Genomic DNA, 11,934 nt, shown 5'->3' with positions numbered 1-11,934 from the left:
CTCTATTAGTTCTCAAATAAAAAAGGTTTCTAGGCTAGGATCCATTCACAGATTTATGGCTACCCATTTGAATAATAATGTTGAAAACACTACAGCTGAATGAACAAAGCCATTTCTTTATTAGTGCATGGGAACAACACATGCTCCTTGTCGTTTACCTTCATTCCTATATGTGTATAAAAGAATACCCCCCCAAAGGCTCAAAATAAGCCCCAAGGGCCAAGGCTCATATGTCTCAACACTCGACTATAATTTATAACGAGAAAAACAACTGCTGCTGCTTTGGCCCGGAAGATTCAGTACAGTATGCATGTAGAAGTAATGTATCACCGTATCCATCGTATCACTTCAGCACCATCGCTGTAAGCAGATTCAGTACAGTATGCATGTAGAGGTAATGTATCACCGTATCCATCATATCAGTTGAGCACCATCGCTGTAAGTTTATGGTAGAAGTGGCAATGTCCAATGTCCCTTGTTTGGCTGGGGACTGAGGAGGTATAAACCAACTGCTGCAGGCCCTTGCTGGACCTCGACTAAGATCTCCGAAAACAACCAACAAGTAACAAGCTATGAGCCTTACTAATCTTTGGCTGCCTTGTTTCTCCAAGCAGCAATTGGCTTCGGAATGCTGTCGAAAAATAGGCTTTGGGCTGCTGTCGAAAAGAGGCTCTGGGATGCCGTCAAAATGCGGGAGAGGGAGAGGGAGAGGGAGGGTGAAAGCATCAGGTTTTAAGCTCCACTTGCTGCTCAACCATACTGAAGCAATGCTGTTGTTGTCTGAATCTCGGAATTCTGGAGTGCTTGATGATATCCTGACAGCCTGCACTCCATCGCCATAAGAAGGAATTCCTATCGCTACAAGATCTTGCTGGCTGTTGTTCATATCTGGTGGACTGCCAGACTTTGGCCTCAGGGCCAAGCGTTGCCCAGCCCTCTCTAACAGGCCACTGCCATTGTCCTCCCTTGCTGTCAACTCATAATCGGATTTCTGGCGGCGCCTAATTGTCTTTTCAGCATCGTCAACATTCCTAGTGGGTTGTGAGCATTTTAAAACAATAAAATAATATTTTGGGTTGTGAGTATTTTAAAATAATAAAATAATGTTTTGGGTTGTGAGCATTTTAAAATAATAATATTTTTTCTGAAATTTGAAAGATTTTTCAAAATTTTGTTTAGAGTTTAAAAAAAATTATTTTGTGTGATGAAAAATGTATTTATAAAATATTATAATAGGTTAAGAAATTTCAAGGTTAGATAAATCTTTGTTTCATTTTTCTCACATTATTAAAAAATTCTCCGTCGATAATCTCATCTCGCATCATTTTGATCTAACTCAACGTACACTGTTTTTCCTCAATATTTTTCTTTCTAACCTATGGCTCCAAACCAGCATCAAGTTATCAACCTTGCATCACGTTGGATTGCTAACATGACGGCACATGTACGCTAAAGCTAGCCCAAACCAGCTCTCTTGCATGTGTTCGTACCTGATCGTTTCATCCACTTTCAAACGATGTCGTCTTTTCGCTTGACAGCCAAGGACAGCCAACAAAGCTCGAATTAGTGCTCAATCAAGATGCATTGACATCCATTTACCCTCTTTCAATTCTCAGCGATTCATAGTGGAAACCGCCACTTAAATGGCCATAATGACAATTGAAGGCGGCTACCAGTTGCTCCTCATCGTCAGCATCATATTCTCATGTAGTTTCGGAGTCCAATACGGCCTCAAATGCAAATCTTGACAATAACAAGGTTGCAGGTCTCGTCGAGAGCTTCGATTTGAACCTATGAAAGTCCTCTTTTGGATAATAGACCTAGGAGTTATGACCCTTGAAATCAGTGCTGTGCAAATAAGTATGAGTTCAAACAGTTTATTTTGTGGTGCATTTTTGAAAATCAAGATGGTGTTTTGAGAAATTCCAATGAATACCAAAGTTGTAGATCTTTTTGAGTAATATAATTTAGAGTACAGAAACGTCCAATTTGAAGTCCAGGCGATGGAAATATCATCCTCGAAACACAGGCCTGCAAATTAGCGTTGCGCAATCATATCACAACTTGGGCCTAGGCCATGACCGGCTTGGATCCCACCTTGGCTCACCAGCCCGACGTCCCTAACCCCATAAAAAGGGACCAGCACACCCTCCCCTGCCCTTTTCCCACGTCCACCAAACCCTAGACACTGCCCCCAACCTGCCAGGCACCATTCACCGTCGCGGACAGCCATGTCGTCGCCGGTTGGCATCCGCATTCCCGGTGTCATCCATACAAATGACTTCATCTTTTGTCGAGATGTGACCCAGGTCGTTCCTCACCATGTCCCAAAATTGTATGGCCAGAGGAACAAAGAAGCCGTCAGGATCTTCGTCACCGCCGCCGCCATTCGCTGCCATGCTGCCGCCGGTGCCATCGTCGTCTCTGCGAATTCTTTGTCACCGATCGTCGCAGTAAGGTGAGGACCAAACCAACCCCTTCCCCTCCTCTTTTCCCCTATATGGATGCTATTTGTGAGCCTTAATCGAACCCCTAGCCTGCCAAAGCCCTCGCTACATGACCACGGCCGTCGCCGTCACAGATAGCCGCACGACTGTCGAATGGCATCTGCGTTCCCCAGGCGATCAGAGGTTGAATCGCCATGCCATTTGACCAACATGTGCCCCTGGATGTCCCACACGCCCTCACCAAAACTGTTTGTCCATTAGAGCCCTGACGCCACCGGGATCACGATCGTCGTGCCCGCTGCCCAGTCTGAAGTTCTGCGCGTGCAGCACAGGTTCAGATCACATTCTCTGGTGAACTAGCACTCCAATCCACGAGTCCTTTCGCCGAGACGTGCCCCTACTAGTCCTCTACATCCTCCCAAAATCAGTTTAGCCAAAGCTGCAACAGAGCCCCCGTTCTCGACGTCGCAATCCCTGCTTCCCAGTCCCGTACACGTTCTGCGCAGATAGAATGTTAGTCGCGTTCCCCAGTGAACTGGAGCTCCAATCATCGATCCCTTTGACAGAGACGTGCCCCTGGTTATCCTCAACAATCCCTAAAAGTAGTTCAACCAGAAGAGCACTGACGCCAACGATTTTATGGTCGCTACGCCGTTGCCCCCATGTCTATGAGTGTTCTACGTGTGCACCCAAAATGCATTCACGTTCACCGTCAATCTAGGAGCCGTTTGGATGCACCGACTGCGTCACGGTGTGTCCCATCACATCTTCTATAAGGCCACATGAAGGTTCCCTCGCATCTGCAGTGACGCCACCAGGAACGCAATCCTAACTTCCAACGTCGTCGCACAATCTCACCAAAGTTCCAACCGATCGATCTCCTTCTTAGGTGAAGCTCTATCCAAACAATCACTGCAGAATTGTGCTCCAGAAAATATGAATATTTCTATTCAAACCATTTCTTGAATATCACAGCCAATCTCTGAGAACGTGCATGCCTTCTTCGCTGTGTCTGTGCGCAGTCACCTCCGAACCTAGGATCATTCGTCTCTCTTTTGCCGCTACCTCGGAACTTCTCTAACGAGACCAACCATAAAACCGAGCTTGTGTTCTCGCATTCTACGCCCGTCCTCTCCTTGATTTGTTGAAACACCATTGTTGCCCAATGTCAACATCAGTGATCGCCATTGCTATCGTCATCTAATCGTGCACTTTGCCGCCTTCAGCTCGCCGGTGTGCGTGTTCTTCTATATCTCAGATCAAACTGAGCCCTTCATGAGTTCATGGCTGCGATGCGACCCCGTCTGAACCATCTCTGACAACCCCGGGCCTTTTCCCTCACCGGCGACACCAAGAGCCCACCGTCGGCCGACTCCTCCATGCCAAACTCCCCTACTCTACTCTCTGATCTCGCTCTCTTGGTGAATATCCTAAATAACCACTCCAGATATCCTTTATTTCTATCTTTACTTTTTGATTAGGATATTTACATGTTAGCCCCTGCCTTCTATATTTAATTATATTCCAGCCCTTATTATTCAAATAGAATCATCTATTCAAATTTGGTTCAGCGAATTTCATTCAAATCCAAGCAACACTCTATGAATTCACCTAAATCTCATATCCCATCCAATCACAGAGTTTTTTTATGATGTGATGCCTCTGTTTGATGTATTGTTCTTAGTTATTTATGTTTTCTCTTTTGTCGGTTGTTCCTGCGTGTAGACGACTACATTCCAAAGCAATACGAGGATCTCCAAGAGCAACAGTTCGGAAATCGATGATCTGCAAAGTCAAGACTTTGAGATATGCCAGAGCCTAGTTTACGAATATCACTGAGCAGCAGCCAGGCAAGTGTCCTTGAACATCTTGCACCTATTTTAGGACTTTTATATTAATTATTTATCCTTCTTAAATGCTTGTCTAATTTGAAATCCCATGATTGGGTAGATATGCTAGTTGCTGTCATGGTTAGGGTAAATGTTAATCTTTACTAATATTTATGCAACAAGAATTGAGTATGGTAATCTTGTATTAACATGGTATATGGATCATAACTGGATGGTTGGTTTGAGGTGGTGCTGCACAGCAGGTTTGTGGTTATTCATGTGTGGGATCCTAAGGACCGGTTCTTGGAGCATGTAACCAAGTTAGACCGCAAACATCCACGGGGCCTATATGGGTACGGCTTGGCCAATTAATTAGCCACCCATCCGGTTCTGCGAGCACCATTAGACGATTGAGTGGCACAAGATGGGGCTTCTGCAACGATATAATCGTCTGTTAGTGGTGAAATCTCAATGGATGCTTGCAGGTTGGTCGGAGCTTTGTAAAGACCTTGTAGTGATATCCTGACACACACCTCGGAAGTGTGTAAGTGCTTGGCCGGCACAGCAATATGGAGACTACCACCTGGTAATGCGGGTGATGAAATCACAACCCGTGGGGAAAGATGGGCAAACTTTGCAGAGTATAAAACTGATCGAACAGCCGTGCTCACGGTCAAGAGCGGTTTGGACTTCTTCTTGATTAGTTGGGTTCAGGGTTCTGGTATAAATGGTCGGGTAGCCGTTATGGTAGCCGGATATGGAATATCTAGTAAGTTTGGTAGTTGGATGGAATTCGATGAGCTGTTCTTATTATTTAAGTTGTGTCTTCATACTTAGTAAATATGATGTCTGATTCTGGGAGTTATAGGTTAAGGTTGCTTAGTGCTGTAAACCAGTGTCTAACTTTTTTCTTGACTTAAGCTCCCATGTCATATTTTTCTACACTTGCGGAGTACGATATGTACTCATACTTGCTATTTTCAATAATAAATATTGCTCAGTTAGAGAAGACATCATCAAGATCAAGGAAGCTGAAGGCTATATGAAGACGGAGCGTTCTAGGTTGTGTTGCCCCCAGTCGATTGCCTGTAGTATGCTCCGAAGATCATTAGGAATCTTCTTGTGTTCTTCCGTTACTGTCTTATAAACTCTGGTATTTATTTCAATAAAGTTATTTTTGTTCGATATAGAACTGTATATCACTGATAATATCACCGTATGTATGATGAAACTGATCTTGATATATATGTGGAATACACTTTGTTATTCTTTTAAAAAATCGGGTGTGACACATCTCCATTTACAAAAGAAAAGCCACTCGATAAGCTTGTAGCTTTCCTATGATGACCTGGAGGTGGTTCAAAGTTCAAATTCAGAATTCAGTGGATCACTGAATCAGGGACCATAACCCAATCAAACGGTGATGTATTTACCTTTAGTGTACGTCGCCATTTCGGTGCCTTCATTAGTCAGGTTCCCCTTTGGAGGTGGTGTGAGGCCATAGTATCCCTGCAAGAGGCTCATGGACGGCCAAACTGCGCTCCACGGCGGTTTAAGAAATGGATCCAAGGAAGCAGAATTTTTGGGAGGGCGACGTGTAGTCCATTCTCTGAAACAAATTATATTGTTACTGGAGATAAAGCATGAAGTATACCTAGCAAAGAGGTCCACTGAAATTAAGACTACTAATCAGCATTGTGAAGAGGCGTAACATGGTTGCATCATTAAACTAGAGAAGGCAACGGCGTATGCAATCCCAACAAGCGGGAAGTACTGAGAATCTCTATTGTGGAGCATCAATTAAATATGCTGTCCTTTTACAACAAAATTCCTCCAGAATAAAAATGGATTGTTCTCTAATGTTTATAACCATCCAAGGTTCTAGAGATGTGTCTGTCAAGAATAAAGCGCTTGCACCGTGCAGTGATCTAGTGAGGGCAAGCATGTGGAGATCGCACATCTGTTGCCAGGCAGGATCGCACCATCCGACCATCGTTCCTCCTCATTGCTTTCCTTTGGATGTTCTCATCCTCTACAGTTTTTAAACCAGGTGGCAAATTCGTTTGAAAAGTTCAGAAAAAAAGAAACACAACGCAGATGCCACTATATATCAGGTCCGTGTTCAAAAAAGTAAAAGTTGGTTTTTTTGGTAAAGGGAGTTATATTTTATCAAGATAATAAGAATATTATAGTCTCTATATGCGTAGATGTATGTGGCCGATATTTATTACACGGTTCAACCAGATATGCAACCATAATTGGTTCAACAAAAGACCTAAAGTTGCCATCATATATAGATGAAAAATTATTAAGCACAAATAAGATTACTAAACTTCCATCTATTTTTGACGAAGATCTTCATTGTTATGATCTCCAATAAATTACATACAGCTCTTATACTTTATATTCTTTCTGACTTTTGAAACAAAGCCAAAGAAAGGATCCGGTACGTTACACTGAAGATCACTTGCATATAAGATTCAACGTTTGCATGTTAAATATTATATCATTCTGATGAAACCAAATTACTTAACACATGGCACTAGCACTAACCAAAATTTCTCCCTAAGCTTTATATTGACCCATACAATCATGAGTCAAAAATATTGGTTACACTAGTTAGAGCCAAGTAAAAGTTGGTTAGAAAGCTGATGTTTCCTAAAACAAAATTAACAATCTTAAAAAGATTTTGTTACGAAGGGAATCTGATTAATAAGGGTGCCGGAGATTTGAGAACTGATTGGCACCACCGTACGTGGATAGAGACCTAAGTTTAGTCTAAACCCTCACCAAGAATCGGCCGCCCTGGGCTATTAGCAGCGCGCCATGGCAACAGGCGACGGCTACGGCGACGGCGAGAGCGGCCGCAGCAAGAGACGCCGAGGAGCCGGCGACTGCACGTGCGACGACGACATAGAGAGCGGCCGCAACAAGAGATGCCAAGTTGCCGCTGGCTCTACGGGTCACGACAGCGAGAGCGGAAATTCCATAGACCGCGGCAGCGACGCTTATGGAGGGCATGCTGAGGAAGCAGACAACGACGGCTACTACACCGGCGACGGTTTGTACGACGACACCGACGATGATGAAGGAGGGTATGATGAGGCACCGAAGGCCGTGGCCACTTCGGAGCCCGCGCCCGCCGGGAAAAGGTACATCGTTCTGACCGAAGACGACGTCCGCGAACGGCAAGAAGGGGACACGGCCAAGGTCGCCGAGGTCCTGTCGATCCCGTCGGGCTTCGCGGCCGTCCTGCTGCGGCACTTCAAGTGGAGGGTCGTGCGGGTCCTGGAGGAGTGGTTCTCCGACGACCGGCGCGTCCGCGAGGCCGTCGGCCTGCGGGCATACGGTGTCCCCGTGCCCATGGCGGTGAATCCCCGGCAGCTCGACTGCGCCATATGTTTCGGCCGTTTCTCCGCCGGCGGTATGCGATCGGCAGGGTGCGCGCACTACTACTGTGACGATTGCTGGCGCGGGTACATCCACGCAGCGGTTGGCGACGGCGCGCGGTGCCTGGCCCTGCGGTGCCCGGACCTGTCCTGCTCGGCGGCCGTCGTCCGGGAGCTCATCGACGAGGCGGCCGAGGACGCCGACAAGACCCTGTACGCGCAGTTCACGCTTCGGTCCTACGTGGAGGAGAGCGGCGGCAGGTTCAAGTGGTGCCCCGGCCCCGATTGCAGCCTCGCCGCGGAGTTTCTCGGCTGCGCCAGCGAGGACGACGCGACGGATGTGCTCTGCGAGTGCAAGCACTGCTTCTGCTGGAGCTGCGGTGAGGAGTCGCACCGGCCGGTGTCGTGCGACACGGTGCGCGCGTGGCTGGCCAAGAACAACTCCGACTCGGCAACAGCGAGCTGGGTGCTGGCCAACACGAAGCGCTGCCCCAAGTGCCGGCGGCCGATCGAGAAGAACCAGGGGTGCATGCGCATGACGTGCAGCTTCCCATGCGGCCACCAGTTCTGCTGGCTCTGCCTCGATCCGTGGAATCACCACACCGGCTGCGACGGCTTCCGGATTCAGCAGGACGAGCTCGGCAAGAAGCTCGCCCTCACCTTGGAGGAGGAGCGGCGGCGGCAGGCCAAGGCGTCGCTCGACAGGTACCTGTACCACTACGAGCGCTGGTCGGCCAACCAAACGTCACGGCGGAAGGTGTTCAAGGACTTGGCCGAGCTGGAGAGCTCCGAGCTCGAGAAGATGGCTGCCACGGTGGACCTTCCGGTGGGTAACTTCGACTTCCTGACCAAGGCGTACCGGCAGATCGCCGACGGCCGGCGGGTACTGCAGTGGGCGTACGCGTACGGGTACTACCTGGACCCGGAGCGCGACGCGGCCAAGCGCGCCCTGTTCGAGGACCTGCAGGACCAGGCAAACTCGTGGCTGGAGCGCCTGCACGGCTGCGCCGAGCTGGAGAGGAAGGAGATCTTCTGTGCCCAGGGCAAGGCCGCCGTCGTCTCCGAGCTGTTGAGGTACTACAAGAAAAAGGTGATTGACCTCACCGCGGCGACGCGAACCTTCTTGGGGAACCTTGTGAAAGCGTTCGAGATCGATCTGCCTGAGTTCAAGTCATTGAACTAGCTAAAGGATGGATGGATGGTTCCTTCATCAGAGTCCCGCTTCAAGACTATGACTATGCAAGTTAGTTAGAATACCACTGGAATTTGGGCCATCTTCATTTGGGGAAATCAGCTTTTGGTTACAGCGAATGATCACAAGTCTGGTTGTATAAGGTTGAACTTCATCAGTACACTATGTTAGTATACTATTGAATGATGATGACTTTGCCATGCTGCCGCTTGTTAGCATACTTCATCAGTAATGTTATGGAAATGTGTCAATTTTAACAGCTTTTCTACCTTGTAGCCGATTGAATCAATTTTCAAAATTTCTTTCTCGTTTCCGGTCCCCATCAGAGGGATGTTCGGGCAGTAGGCAGTTGGCAGGGTCAGGGCCAGGGGAGCGAAATTGACGGCTGGACGCCGCCGGGTTAGCGTTGCGGCAGCCACACATCTGGTGGAGGGGATGTCGCTGGAGATGGTGGAGGAGGGCGAGGCAAGGGAGTGAGAAGGTGAGGAGCTACGCAATTAATGGACATAGGGATTGGGAGACTCTGAGCCAGCCCAAGGAAGAAGAAAACACGTGGACCGTAGGATCGGATCAATTGAACAGCCCCGAAAATTCAAGTGACTGAGCAATAGTCCCTCCCACTCGTTTATACTTTTCGTTTTTGACATGGACAAAATCTTGCATATATATTAGGGAAAATTGTAAAAACCCACCTATATCCCTGGGTGGTTTTCATATACCCATCTACATGAACTTTTGTTACAGTCTAACACCTGTAAATTTTAAAAGTTTTCATATTCACCCCTAGCATCGTTGAGCGTCCGAGGTGCTCTTGCCTGGTCTCTATGATCGCTTCGGATGCTTCACTGTAGCATATATACCATTTAATCGGATATTTGCATGTGACACCCTTTTTTTCCCGCCGGGCCGGCCCATCCCCTGCGCGCGTGGCCAAGCCCAGCCCGCCACTCCCTCCCTCTCTTCATCTCACAGACAGCCTGGGCCCGCATGTCATCCCCCTCCTCCTGCCGCGTCGCTCGTAACTGTCGACCGAAACCGCCGGCGCACGCCCACGACCTTGCACCCCACGACCTCGCAACTGCCCCAGCCTCTCGCGCCTATAAAGCCGCCCCAGCCCTCACCGCTCTTCCGTTCTCCCTCAACCCCGCCGCCCCAATCTCGCTTGAGCCGCCATTGCTACCTCGCCGAGCTCCGCAAAGCGTCGGCCGCCGCAGCTGAGCCCTCCCCGACGCACTTGAGGTCGCCCTCATGGGAGTACATACTCCCGAGAGTACCAAATATGCTTTATACATACATACATATATATATATATATACACACACTCCTAGGTCTACGCGTGTACCTGCAGAATGGGCACAGGCCACATGCGCGTCTGACCGAGCAGCCAACCGGGCTCTGACGCGCATGCCAGCCCCACCTACCCCGTAGGCCTATTGGATGACCGAGCGTGTTCACACTTCGTGAGCAACAAATGCAACCAATTGCAACTATGTACATAGAGGGTTACAACTATAAGCATAGAGTGATTGCAACTACATGTTTCAACTATATTCATAAAGCGGTTGCAACTATATTCATAGCGAGATTGTAACTTAATTACCTGTCCAGACTGTCTGATTGTAACTAATTGCGATCATGTTGCAATTGGTAATATTGTAACTATATTGTTCAGCATATTTTAACTAAAGTGTCTACCATGTTGTAACCAGTTCACAGTCGATCATGCATGTTGTAACAAGATTGTCTACTATGTTATAACTATATTGTTCAGTATATTGTAACTAGAGTGTTTATCATATTGTAACTATATTATTCAGTATGTTGTAACTCGGCTGTTTCTAAATCATTACTACAACCCAAGTTGTAACTGCAGTATAGCATAAAGCGTAACTAGATGATTTATATAGATGTAACTCTGTTGTGATCATATAACTTCATTAAAATATAGTCTTTATGGATCTCATTTTGTTAAGTATATTTTTTTCAACAATATTCTTCAAACAGATTTAAAATCAGAACTATAATTCTAGAGATATTACATTTTAAATGATTAGAATCGACAAACAGATTCGTTGCCATGCAAGCTTGTCTCGTGGATCAAATGATAGTGACATGATATAAACTAGTTTGCTGGCTCCTTTGATGAAATGGTGAGTGACGTGATATAAACTTTGTTTTGATGAGTGACGAGATATAAACTAGTTTACTAGAGGTGGGGAAAAAAGTGCAAGTGCCTGCACCTAACTTGTGCGTAGCGTGTCGCGCAGGACAGACTCCCCGTTGAATCAGAACATGCATATGCGCATAATGAATTACACCTTGGCCAGGAGGACTAACAGCTGCTTACAATCATGCCAGCCGACGGATCTTCAGGTGATGGTGGCCAGCAGGAGGACGGCCGCGGCGATGGTCATGCAGAGGAGGAGCAGCAGGGCGACGACAGCGACGGTGATGCCGAGGAGCAGAGGGCAGCGATGGTGATGCGGAGGACTACGGCGACGATGATGATGCGGAGGAGCAGAGGATGACGACGGCGATGATGAAGATGACAACTAATCGATTCTTAATCCAGTAGAATTATTATTATCGTGTAGTCTTAGCTAGCAGTAGTGCTTAACGTGATCGGTCGGTTTTCTGATCCATAATAAATAACCGTTGACGCGTTTTTCTTTAGAGTGCAAAATGAGCTCCATCTTAACCATGAACTGCTAGTCTGCTGCTGGCTAATGTGACATCGATCTTGGTTTTCTTTTATTTTTCTCTCGTTAGAGAGGAAAACCTGCGGCTAGGCACGTACATACTCATAGCTCACCAACAATAAGCATGCCCATCACAAAGAAAACAATAAGCAAGCATGCTGCTGTGCTAGGTATCATCCATCTCATCATGCAATGACTTTGTCGAGTCAGATAACTATATATCATAGGTAGATTACATACATAAGAACGCGAGTACCTGATTATGTGGTGACAAGAGGAGTATCTGGTGATGATACAGAATAGCAGCAAAGCAATCTTACAGGTACCGAATTACATTACAGTTGCTCCTTCAGTACATTACAGGTCTACTTGGTCCAA

At 47.0% G+C, this 11,934-nt stretch overlaps 1 protein-coding gene and 1 pseudogene across 1 annotated transcript; one reads left to right on the top strand and one right to left on the bottom strand.

The window, feature by feature from the left end:
• Positions 1-582: 582 nt before the first annotated feature.
• Positions 583-6,269, bottom strand: LOC133886518 (uncharacterized; annotated as a pseudogene).
• A 738-nt stretch (positions 6,270-7,007) lies between these two features.
• On the top strand, positions 7,008-9,252 carry LOC133886135 (probable E3 ubiquitin-protein ligase ARI5). The gene has a single exon (XM_062325866.1). It carries the CDS (start codon positions 7,103-7,105, stop codon positions 8,846-8,848), a length of 1,746 nt encoding a protein of 581 aa, XP_062181850.1. The 5' UTR covers positions 7,008-7,102; the 3' UTR covers positions 8,849-9,252.
• The last annotated feature ends 2,682 nt before the right edge of the window (positions 9,253-11,934 follow it).

This window comes from Phragmites australis, chromosome 12 (genome assembly GCF_958298935.1).
Source record: "Phragmites australis chromosome 12, lpPhrAust1.1, whole genome shotgun sequence".
NCBI classification, from domain to species: domain Eukaryota; kingdom Viridiplantae; phylum Streptophyta; class Magnoliopsida; order Poales; family Poaceae; genus Phragmites; species Phragmites australis.
Note: the sequence above shows the minus strand (reverse complement) of the source record. Positions and strands in the feature narration are given on the sequence as shown.